Source organism: Pollachius pollachius, assembly GCF_949987615.1.
Source record: "Pollachius pollachius genome assembly, chromosome: 14".
Classification (NCBI taxonomy): domain Eukaryota; kingdom Metazoa; phylum Chordata; class Actinopteri; order Gadiformes; family Gadidae; genus Pollachius; species Pollachius pollachius.
Genome location: NC_136947.1, coordinates 13,613,912 through 13,626,602, shown reverse-complemented (window position 1 = coordinate 13,626,602; position 12,691 = coordinate 13,613,912). Strand labels below are relative to the sequence as shown.

The following is a 12,691-nucleotide window of genomic DNA, read 5'->3' as shown; positions in this document are numbered from 1 at the left end:
ACCTCATTCTTCAACCCTATTTCTCTTATGTTTTTCTCTCTCTCCTCTGATATTCTATCTCACTCCCCCCTCTCGCTCGTTCGCGCAATTTATAATATTTCTCTCTCTCCCTTTGTTATATCTCTCTATACACGTCTCCTTTTCCCCCAATTCCGTTTTTTGTCTTTCCCAATTATTCTGCTACTCTTAGAAAGACCTTCACCTAGTTCTTCACCTCTTTTCCTCATTGCTCTCTTCCTCTTCATCATCTCTTCTCTCCTCTCTCCACCCTTTTGTATACCTCTTTTATTACTCCCTCCCTTATCGTTTTCCTTCTCTTCACTTGCACCCTTCTATTCAATTGATTATTCTTTATCTCTCTTGATTTACCATTCTCTCCTTCTCCACCTCCTCCTATGCCCCCCCTCCACCCTCCACCCCCTCTCGTCCTCCGTCCTTTTCATCCTTCACACGTCTCCGTCGGTTCCTCTCCCCTCTGTCGCCAACGCCCTCCCTAACCTCTCTCTCTCTCTCCTTCTCCACCTGTCTCTCTTCATCCCCTCCCTCCCGTCTTTCTTACTTATTAACTCTCCCTCCCCCCGCCACCTCCCTTTTCCTCCTCCAGTCCCCACCTCTCTCTTTCTCTCTCACCTTCGCCTCTCTCTCCCCTATCCTCATTAATTTGAGTAGTGTAACGCCCCCCCTCCCCTGTCTCTCCCTCCCTCCCATCGCCATTCACTCTCTCCCGCCGTATTTAGATCTTCGAGTAGCAAGCGCCCCTTCTCTCTTGGTGCGGCTGGACCGTTAGACAAGCACGCACCCACGCACGCACACAGGCACACTCTCTGTCACATGGAGGTGTCAACAGACACCAGTGCAGGTTCATCAGAGCGCGTATGGATGACCAGATGGACACAAGGCAGTGACGCGGTGTGCGTGTGTTCGGGTGTGTGTATGTGTGTGGGTGACCGAGAGAAGCCACGTGATGACAGTGAGCGCTTTGTTGCCATGTAAGAGAGAGACATTTTGTTTGTCGTCAGTTGAGCTGTGTTTTTCTGTGATGGCAGGGGTTAGGGTCGTGACAGGAAGTGTCTGCGTCTGTATTATTAGTCAGTTTGAACATAGGCTGGTTGACATTAATGTGTCTGTGTGTTTCTGTGTGTGTAGCATTGTTCTTCTGTCCCGTTCATACAGGACATTTTGTGTGTGTGTGTGTGTGTGTGTGTGTGTGTGTGTACGTGTGTGTGTGTGTTGGTATGTTGTGGCATGTGGGATGACAGCAGAAGCCACGTCAGCCGGATCATATGAACATGTGACCTAGAGAGCAGAAGGTTAATCGGTGGCCTGGGAGTCAGACTCTCAGCGCCTCTGGCTTGCCGTTCCTCTCCTCCTCTATAGTGACGGGAAAACATACACTGCGCCGCTGTCTGTCATCGTGTGTTTCTGTGATGTGGTTGTCCACACAATACAATCGCAGGTTCGATTTAAGATCCTATCTGATTGGTTCCCAGGACGAGGAATTGCCCTCTCTCATCGACGCCAGCTCGACCAACATGCTATTAACTCTTTAGTCCGTTAGCTGCTAACGACCCAAAGAGTAAATAGCATGTTGGTTAACAAACAATTCCATCCACTGAGGCTTGCAGTGGCTGCAGATATTCATCCTGTCTTGGAGTATGTGAAGAAGTCGCCACCACATACTAACACGCTGTGCCTCTTTAGCAGCATCTTATCACATCAACAGGCTAGCAGTGAGCCCACAGTTTTAAAGGTCAAGTACATTTTATTGTTTTGGCTCTTATGAACAGTTACCGTCTGAAAGGGCTTGGTAGGCCACATTTTATGACGTCGCCTTAACCCGCCGACACTCTAAAGGGAAGGGAAGGACTCCCCCAGGGGGGAGACGGCGGGTTAATTGGAGAGGAGAACAGAAGGTCTCTGAGCTGGACCTGCACAACACACAATTCATGTGCTGTGCCGTATTTATATTAAAATGACTGCTCTGTGGCACTTCTACTGCAGCCATTTACTCCATTCACAGTTATCCAAACGTATAATACTAAAACCAGTGCCCATTCACGGAAGAAATATGATGTAGATGAGAGACGCGAATAGAAATGCATAGAGAGCGATCATTAAGGTAGATTGCTTTAGTCGATAAAGAACAATCGGTCGCTTGTGACTTAATGCTGTTAACAAGGTTATCATTTGTTCGTTCGTTTGTTGCAGTGGGAAGTTCTTTAACATAAACTCGACTTCACCCTGGCCGACCTACAGCCCAACCTGACACCAATCAAAGGTGTCCTGCCTTTGCAGTTGACTCTGTTTTCAGGAGGCGCCTTATTGCTATTCGACCCGTGGCCTTCGCTTTCTCTCTGCGTCGCCCATCAAAGTAGTGTTTGGATGATGATCACAGAGTAATATAATGTAATGTAATGCAGGGGGGGGAACAGGCCCCTGGGGGCCGTGTAAATGAGGACACAATCACAGAGCGAGCGAGGGAGACGGAGATGCAGGACGAACTCGTCAGACGAAATCTGACGGCGGGGGAAACACAGGATTAGACAGAAGTGGTTCAGCTGTTGGTCAACAGTGTTTTCCCCGTGGGACGGCGAGAGTGTCCTGCTCGTAGAAAAGTACTAGGGTTTATGCTGAGTAGTTTCTGGCGCCGCTCTCTCCGCTTTCCTCTCCTCTCCTCTCCTCTGATTTCTGCGTCTTTTTCATCTCATCTCCTCTTTTCCTCTCCTCTCTCCCTTGCTCCTCTCTCTCTCTCATCTTCTCCCCTCCTCCTGGTTCTCCTCTCCACCAGCCCTCTAAACACCACTCTTTGCTTTGATGAATTATTTGTGCTTTAGTCCTAGATAGGGGGAGACGGAGGGGGAGGGGAGAGGGAGGGGTGTGTGCAGAGTTGTGGTTCTGGTTGCTAAGGAGTGTTAAACACAGTTCAGAACCACCTGAACTGGATTACTGCTGTCCTACACAACCACAACAAGTCGCTCCTCTGCTGCGACGCCGCGGGCTTTAACGCACGCACAAGCAGATACAGACACACATGCACACAGACAAAATATTACAAATGCCGCCTGTCATAGTTGCACATTTAGACGGGGACACACAATTGCACACAATTTTTAATGTGCACGAATGCTTGCATACTTTCACCCCCACACACAAACACACACACACACACACGCACATGCACACACCGTTCCATGTCCTTATTTCCCTGGGCTGGGAGGACCGCAGTGGCAGCTGGCCGGGATAACTGCTGAGTGTGAGCTTCTACCTTGCTCCTGGACGGTCCTCATGCCGGCTCACTGCCGGCCTGGTCTGATCCCAGCTGAATGACATGCTCCGCAGCCGTCTGCCCTCGCCTTGAACAGCTGTCTATCTCTCTGTCTCTCTCTCTGTCTCTCTGTGTCTCGGTTTACGTCCCTTCGTTTCATTTATCCTTCATTACCAACTCCTGTCTTTTCGTTTGTCTCTTAACCTTTCCCTCATATAGTAATTCTCTCTCTCTAGATCTCTCAGGCCTGACTTTATTATTTCCTGTCTTGTTATTTCTCGCTCGCTTTTGTTCGAAGTAGTCTGTTTTATATATATACACATATATACAAAGAGAGCTTTCCTTTCTTGTGAAGGACATACGTGTGTGTGTGTGTGTGTGTGTGTGTGTGTGTGTGTTTGTCGTTCACAAGAAAGGAAATTTGTCTCTCGCTCTGTTTCTCAATCCAAATCAATTCGAATGGCTTTACCGCCATCGAAGTTGTACAATTACCTGCATTCTCACTCACTCACTCACTCACTCACTCACTCACTCACTCACTCACTGTATTCCATCCTATCTCATTTCCTCTCTGTTGTTGCGTTTCATCTTTTGGTGTCTGATGTCCTCAGCTTTATCCTTCATTTTGCCTCTCTCTGCTCTCTCACGTCTCTTCTGGTTTACCTGAAATTGAATTTAATATCTTTCCTATCCCCGTCTACGCTTTAAAATGCTGAATAAATTGCATACATTCTTACTCACAGCCAAACAGGAAGGTCTGCTCATCATGTCACAAACAATTGTAATCTTTTCTGGAAAGAAATGAAAATAAATAGTTTTTATTATTCCAGGCAGGACTGGAGGAATTCATCCACTTTATGTTGATTATAAAAAAGCTCTGTGTCAGTGGTCAAAAGTTATGTACATTTTGTATCAAAGGTGGGCTTCCCCCTTGGTCCAGCTCCAACATCCATCCCTCACCCTCCTTGTTCTCCTTTCTCTCCCCTCTCTCCCAGGAGAGCCAGGGACTCCCTGCCCACCTTCCGCCAGTTCTTCAGCTCCGCCTTCAGCCTGACCCACGTCAGCCTGGCCTCCATGAAGGTGCCCCCAGACTCCCTAAGGTGAGTCCGGTCCCAGACCACTTAAGATCCTGGTCCACATGAGAACAATTCAGGTCCTTGTGCACAGGAGAGCACTTGAGACCCTGGTCCACATGAGATCACCCAAGTTCCTGGTCCACAGGAGACCACTTCAGGTCCTGGTCTAAATGAGACCACTTCAGGTCCTGGTCTACATGGGACCAGGTAAGGTCCTGGTCTAAATGAGACCACTTCAGGTCCTGGTCTAAATGAGACCACTTCAGGTCCTGGTCTAAATGATACCACTTCAGGTCCTGGTCTACATGGGACCACTTCAGGTCCTGGTCTAAATGAGACCACTTCAGGTCCTGGTCTAAATGAGACCACTTCAGATCCTGGTCTAAATGATACCACTTCAGGTCCTGGTCTACATGGGACCACTTCAGGTCCTGGTCTTAATGAGACCACTTCAGGTCCTGGTCTACATGGGACCAGGTAAGGTCCTGGTCTAAATGAGACCACTTCAGGTCCTGGTCTAAATGAGACCACTTCAGGTCCTGGTCTACATGGGACCAGGTAAGGTCCTGGTCTACATGGGACCAGGTAAGGCCCTGGTCCAGGATTAGACCACACTGGTTGGCCTTGTCTAGTGGGGCAGGAAGGGGGCCTCACGTCTTTGTAATTCGTGTTTTGTTTTTTTCAAATCATATTATTCATACTGGTATTTAGTTTATTTCACATTTTTTGTTTATATAATTTTTATTTATTCATTCATTTCTTCATAATTTTGGTTTATTCATATTTTGACTTACTCTGATTTATTCATTTTTGGATCAACTTCAAATTCATAATTGTTGTCATGTTTTATTTATTTAAATTGATTTTTATTTGTGTATTTATTGATTTTTGTGGTCCTTAATATATCATGTGTGGCTCAGCTGGAAGAGCATGGCAGGGCGAGGGTTTTTATTGCCTCTGGGGCAGGTCAATCCCATGCCAACAAGAAGGGGGGCAGTAGTTCAGGAGGTACAGTGGTTTGACTTGTAACAGGAAGGTTATTAGTTAGATCCCGGCTCCTCCTAGCTGTGTGTCGGTATCCCTGAACAAGACACCTCACCCTAACTGCTCCCGACGAGCTGTCTGTCTCCTTGCATGGTTGACAACGGCACGCTGTCGGTGTGTAAATGTTTTTATGAATGGTTGTAGGTCGCTTTGGACAAAAGCGTCTGCTAAATGCCCTCAATGTAAATGTTTTGGCATTTAATCATTGTATCTTTAGTGGTACAACAAAAGTACAATGATGAAAGGATCTTTCCAATTATAGATGACGTTCAAATCAGATTAACATGATCTAGAAATCAAAAGTAACTTTGTCTCTGTTGATGGAAGCCAGTTGAACCATGACACGCTGTCATCTATTTTTGTTTTCCATTCATTCAGACCGGGTTCCAGATTAAACCTATTTACTATGGAGGCAAACTGTCGAGTAACTGCCGTTTGTGAAGGCGGTTAAATAAGGGATAGTGTGGGGTCGAAGGATGGAGGGTAAAGCTGTGTTCTCCACTACAGGCAGAGCTACAACACAGGGTTGTAACTCTAATTAGAGCAGCTTGTTAAGCCCTCGTTAGCCCAACCTCGTTAGGAGCACCTCGTTTAGCCCTGGATAATAAGCAAGACATTGTGCTGCACACTCAAAACAGTGACATTATTAATCCTAGGTTTCTATGGAAACGTAGACAACTTTCTGTGTAATTTGTTTTGGTGCATCTATTTTGGGTGAAGGCGTGCGTGCGTGCGTGCGTGCGTGCGTGCGTGCGTGCGTGTGTGTGTGTGTGTGTGTGTGTGTGTGTGTGTGTGCGTGTCTAGAGTGGAATTCTGTTAAGCCTGGTTCCTTTTTGAGGGGCTTTTCATGCCAGGGTTAAGTGTTTGATGTTGATTTAAGAGGTTATCATGTTAAGTCTATGCTAAGTCCATGTTTAACACACTCAATATGCTTCTTCAGTTACAGGCACTGGGCATTCGATAGCAGTAACCTCTCTGAGCTTCAATGCCTGGTTCACATGCATCAAAGACGAGCAAATGACAGATGTGTAATTCATATATTAATACTTATTATTACTTATTTATCTTACATAAACGCATTCCAATGAAATCTGGTTTGCTCACAAAGTGGTTATATGGGAAGTCATTTTCAATCAAAGGCACTTTATCGCATTTAAAACGTACATTGAAATCGCCAAAGCACAAAAAGAGAAATGCGAGACAAAAATAAGATACAAAATTGGAATAACAATAATAATTCATGAGAAATATTTATAAATATCTATTGGTCGCTCTATGGATTTAAATGTGTGTGTGTATTTTGTTTATTAGAGATATAGATATAGGCTAATTTAAAATGAAATAGCTTTCACTCTCTCCGTCTCCCTCTCGCTGTGGCAAGGTTATATGGGGGCATCTCGTTCAGATGTGGGGCTGTGTGTGTGTGGGGTTGATTTGTTGTCTGTGTGCTAGGAACAGCTGCTGGTTCTGTGGTTGATGATGGAGGCGTTCAAACCTCCGGAATGCGTCTCTTCGTGTCAGACGGCTGTGGTTGGAGCACAATGGGACGAGAATCAATGCACAGCAATAAAAGACAAAGTACACAGATGTGCTGCTCTGTGTTTGGAGGCACCTGGATAATGGCTGGTGATGGCTGTGTAGTCAGATGCAGATGATACGTGTATGTGTTTGTGTTTATGTCTGGGTTTGTGGATCTGTGAACATGCAGGTTAGACTAAGAACATTTTCGTATTTGTTTCGTAATCTCAGGTTTGGGATATCATTTCAGTTTTGTTCCTTTTTTCCTTTTACCTTAATTCAAAATGCACATTGGGTTATTAAGTTGAAAAATGTGTTTTTACCAGAATACCGAAAGATCAGCAGATGATAGATATGCCTAAATCTCTATCTAAATCTCTCATCTAAATTGTGTGATCCATAAAATCTACGGGGCAAAAAAACGTAAATGTTCTCTACGTTTGTGCTCATATTCTAAATCCCTTTATAAATGATGTTTGTGATACCTTATCAGACATACCTCCCCCCCCCCCCCCCCCCCCCCCCCCCCCCCCCCCCCCCCCCCCACGACAGATTGATTTCATGCAGGGCCCATGTGCTTCATATCAGCCAGCCATCTTGTTTTGTGTATTGCCTGTTTGTGTTTCTCTTGTCTGGCTCTCCTTCCCTTCCTCTGGTTACATTTCCACCGGCCCCGAGCGAGACTTTTCTCTCCCCTCCTTTCCCTCCTCCTCCACTCCACTCCAGTTCTTTCATTTCCCTTTTGTTTTATTAACAACAATCTCTTTATTGCCCTGCATCTCCTCCCTCTCTACCCCCCCTTCTGCCCTCCATCAGACGCTCACTCTTCTCTCACTATCTATTTTCACTCTTATTGTCTTCCTATATATAGTCACTCTATCTGCTCCCTTTCATTCACTCTATCTTTTCTCTTTCATTCACTGTTTCATTCACTCTATCTGTTCTGTCTTTACTTGACTGTTCTTTTCCTCTGTCTGTTCTTATTATATTATTCTGTTCTTGTGTGTCTCAGAGCTCTGTTCCTGGGTCTATCCAACAACCCTCACATCACGGATCTCCACCTGGACATCAGCGGCTGTGAGGTACACTCTCTCCCACTATCTGAATGTAAACCTCTCGCTCTGTATTGCTATTATATACTCTATTTTCTCCCTGGTATGCTCCCTCTATCTCAATATAATACTGAGAGAGAACGCTCCACTGTTCTCTGACTTTCTTTGTCTGTTATGTCTGTTCCTATCTTTGTGGCCAATTACTATGACTCTAACTTTCACTGTCTTTTCACTGTCTGTCTGTCTCCCCCTGTGTCTCTCTCTGTCTCTGTCCATTTATATCCGTCTGTCTGTCTGTCCGTCCATCTGTCTCTCGTTCAGCTGAGGTCAGCTGGTTCCGGCGTGCTCCAGGAACTGTTTCCTCGTGTTGCCTGCGTTGGAACCCTAGACATTTCGGATAACGGTACACACACAAAAATGCACACACACACACACACACACACACACACACACACACACACACACACACACACACACACACACACACACACACACACACACACACACACCGACACACCTATGTGCATATTATTTGTGGATTACCAGGCAGAAATGCACAGAAAACACTTAATCCTCTTGGATCATTGACATTGCTTTCATCTCTTGGCAGGGAGAATTGTATTCCATTACATTTCACTTAAACCCATTCCATCCCCCCCCCCCCCCCCCCCCCACCACCACACATAAGTACAAGGGGGAGGGGCGGTGGGGTGCAGATCAAAAGGTGATGCAAGCATGGAGACACTGATGTGAGTGACAGGCGTGGCACGCTTAGATTTTCCGTCTGTGAGACGTCTCAGTTTTGATGCCTCCCAGTCTCACACTCTCTTATCAGTTCTCAAAGGGAAGTTAGGACTGGAAGACGAGGAGGAGGAGGAAGAATGAGTAGAATGAGTATCACCTGTACCTTCTCTTCCATGGACGTCCTGCTGTGTGTGGAGAACACTGTTATTTAAAGTCTGACGTGGTCTCTGGTCCAGGATAGAGGAAGGGTTAGGTTGTTCGACTCCCATGCCGCAAGGTACTGGGTTTGATCCCTGATGGCTGCAGTGCCTATGTGTAGGGATCTTTGAGTACACTGCCGCAAACCCTACCTGCTCTCGTGATTTCAGATCGGTGTCACACTGGAGGTCACAAGGTCTGCATCCTCAAGTGAGATGACCTGCTGACCCCGGACCTGCTCCTTAATAACCTGTATCTGAAGTCACTGCAAGGCTCTGTGGATAAATGTCTGCTCATTGACTAATTGAAGGGTAATAGAAGGTTGTGATCCTGTGCTTCCTCTGTAGGGCTCGACGGGGACATGCTGGTGGTCCTCCCGTCCTTCTCCAGACACCCCTCGCTCAAGCACCTGCTGCTGGGGAAGAACTTCAACGTGAAGGGCAGGTGGGTAGCTGGGCTGAATGCTGTTTTCTAACCTTAAAGAGGATCTGTTTCACAGAAATCTAAATGCAGGAACAGCACCATCTATGGGGGGGATGTTGGAAATTGGTGTTGTGTGTGTGTGTGTGTGTGTGTGTGTGTGTGTGTGTGTGTGTGTGTGTGTGTGTGTGGTGTTAATGAAGGCAGTGGCTCCCGGTGCTGATGCAGCTGTTATGTAAATAGTAATGATGATCATTAATGGTGGTTGAGACGGCTTAATGATGGCCTTGTTTCACACTGAGGAAGATGAGGATGGACCGGCTGATGAAGAGGATGTTGACAATGAAGAGACGACGATGTGTTTGCTTCTCAGGTTGCTGGACGAGATTCTGCAGAAACTAGTTCACCTGGTGCAGGAAGAGGACTGTGTGAGTACACACACACGCACCCTTCACCCATACTAAGTTCGTAGAGCCCTGCTCAAATTATAATTTACATAATTACACTTGCACAGCATCAACAGATTCAATCGATTTATCTCCTCGCTCTCGCTCTGTCACTCTCTCACTTTCACTTGCTCCTCTCTCTCTCCCGCTCCTCCTTCTCTCTCCTCTCTCCCTCCACTTTCTCACCGCTCTCTCTCTATCTAACTATGTCATGTATTTCGCCTTCACACGGCCACAAGCTCTCTCTCACTCAGCTACAAGCACTCTCTCTCTCGCTTGCTTGCTCTCTCTCTCTCTCTCGCTCGCGCTCTCTCTCGCTCTCTTACGCGGCTACAAGCACGGGGTGAGCGCGACACACAAACAGACACGCCTGTTAAGTCATCCATGGACTCTGCAGGCGGACGATGAATCATTCATTTAGTTTCACCGTATTCCTAACTCTCCTTAGGGCCAAACTCTCTTTATCTCCCTCCACCGCTCTCGTTCACTATCTCTCTCTGTCTCTCTCTCTTTCTCTCTCACCATCTCCGTATCTCTCGATCTCATTCGGCCTGCTTTCTGAGAAGCAAATTCAGCATGACAAGTAGCTTGCTCAATTATTTACCACATTTGATGGTGATAGCTCACAAGCGTTCTCAAGTGTGCCTGCATGCCCATGTACACACACTAAGCTTTGGCGCGTGCGAAAGCTTGTTCATGGGCCCGGAAGTCCCAACTGTGGATATTAAACCCAGTATTAGCAACACACTCACACACATCCACACTCAAACCCGCACACACACACACACTCACAGCCAATACACCTCTATCTCTCAAGCCTCACTGCCTTCTCTCTGTCCGTCTCACTCTCACTCTCTTTACTAACTTTCCTTCACTTCCTCCTTGCTCCACTGTCCGTCTCTTCAATCCCCCTGACACTGAGACCCTCCACTATGCCCTCTCCCAGGCCCTGCAGTCCCTGTCCCTGGCCGACTCCAGGCTACGTCAGCGGGGCACGGTGCTGGTGAACGCCCTGGGCTCCAATGCCGGGCTGCGGAAGGTCGACCTCAGTGGGAACTGCCTGGAAGACTCTGGGGCCAAGATGCTGAGCAAGGCCCTGCAGATCAACACTACTCTGAGGTGGGTGTTGGAGCATGCGTGTAGGTAGGTGAGGTGGTGTGTGCTTGTGAGAGTGTGGTTGTGTGTCTGTGTTCACACGCTTTCATGTGTGTCCTTGTGTGTGAAGGTGATTGTGTGTGTGTGTGTGTGTGTGTGTGTGTGTGTGTGTGTGTGTGTGTGTGTGTGTGTGTGTGTGTGTGTGTGTGTTCTGAGTCAGGATGGGTAGGGCATGATGCACCAGCTTCAAAGGAAAAATAATTTGGCACGGCCCCAACGTTATAATGGAGGAATAGGGGTGGGGTTTACTCCTCTACAGGGCTGAGGAGTAAAGGAATGCAGGCATAGGAACTCAAGGATATTGGTTGTTGTTCTGGGGGACAGAGATGAGCTGCGTACCCAAGGGGGACTGGCAGAGGTCCCCTTAGTTATTAAAACACCACAGCGGCTCAACTCAATGAGAAAGAAAACAACCAATGGGATTTAGACGTGGGGACGATGATGACCACCAGGATGATGATGATGCTTACGAGAAAAGAAGGGTCAAACGGGAGCAGGGGGCGCTGGGGTTGGTTCGAGGACGTTGTCGTGGTAACGGAGTGAGTAATGAGGGGGGGGAGGGGGGGGTTGTAGCAGCAAGACGGGGCGGGTGGAGATGATGACATGAGAGGGAGAGCGAGTGTAAGAAGATTTAAAGTAAAGATGAAAGATGGGGACTTTATTCAGCCCTGGGGGGACTCATAGGTGAAGGAGATGAGGAGAGGGAGAACGAGGAGGAAATGATGTGCTGCAACAGAGGTGGCATTGGCTCATCAAACAGTGATTAAGGTACAGGAGGGCGGAGGGGGAGAGATGGAGTGACGGAGGAGGTACTGGAGGTGGAAAGAAGGAGGTGGTACAGGTAGGGGAGGAGGAGGAGGAGGAGAAGGAGAGATTGAGTGACGGATGATGGGATGGAATGATGGCTCTGTAGAAGGAGGTGGAAGAGATGAATAATAATAAGGTGGAGGGGGTACAGAAGGTGGATGAGGAGAGAGGGAGTGATGGAAGAGGCACAGGAGGCGGAGGAGGAGAAAAAGAGTGATGGTGCAAGTACAGGAACTGGTGGAGAAGGGATGGAAGGATGTTTGAGGGGGGGAGAGTGGAAGAGGAGCGGTGGAGGAGGTACAGCAGGTGGAGGAGGAGAGGTGGAATGAGGCGGAGATGGAGGGAAGACAACAAGGGAAGAGGGATACATTGGGGTTTGGCCAAACAAGCGGGTGGGTGATATGTGTGGGTGGGATGTTCCATGCGTGTGTCGATTTTCTAACCGCCCCATTCGGCATCTGTAGCTTTTTGAATGACCCAGTTATGTGTGCGCGTGCATATGCACATATATTTGTGTAGACTTTAAAGGAGGCTGTGTGTGTGTGTGAGAGTGTGTACACTCTGTAAGTGATGATTTGTTTTTCTACAGAGTGGCAAACTAATGACTCTCGCTATCTCTCTCTCCCCGCTTGCGGTGCAAGGAGTGTGACATGGGATCGCAACAACACCACGGTGCTGGGACTTCAGGATGTGGCCAGAGCCCTGGAACAGTAAGACACACAGACAGACACGCAGACAAACAGAGACACAGACATACAGACAAAGACACAGACACACGCACACAGCATGTGCTTTGAGCGGGTCTTTGCGTTTGTGAGCCCTGTTATGCTGATTAGAGACGAGCATCCTTATGAGCGGATAAATGAGCTTCTACACACACAGATGTGACAGCGCTGTCAGAGTCCACCGCGTTACACCACATTTCATCACTCTTCTGATGCTATGTGCCACTCAAACTCATCGTGT

General features: G+C 47.5%; 1 protein-coding gene across 1 annotated transcript in view; it reads left to right on the top strand.

Moving 5' to 3' along the window:
* Positions 1–12,691, top strand: part of carmil3 (capping protein regulator and myosin 1 linker 3) — a gene marked incomplete at its 5' end in the record, with an annotated part of 79,477 nt that overhangs the window by 44,088 nt on the left and 22,698 nt on the right. Inside the window, 7 exons of the mRNA XM_079750613.1 lie at positions 4,261–4,365; positions 7,916–7,985; positions 8,277–8,358; positions 9,245–9,341; positions 9,691–9,745; positions 10,710–10,882; positions 12,367–12,435. Coding sequence (XP_079606739.1) covers positions 4,261–4,365; positions 7,916–7,985; positions 8,277–8,358; positions 9,245–9,341; positions 9,691–9,745; positions 10,710–10,882; positions 12,367–12,435 — 651 coding nt within the window. The remainder of the gene's footprint in view (positions 1–4,260; positions 4,366–7,915; positions 7,986–8,276; positions 8,359–9,244; positions 9,342–9,690; positions 9,746–10,709; positions 10,883–12,366; positions 12,436–12,691) is intronic.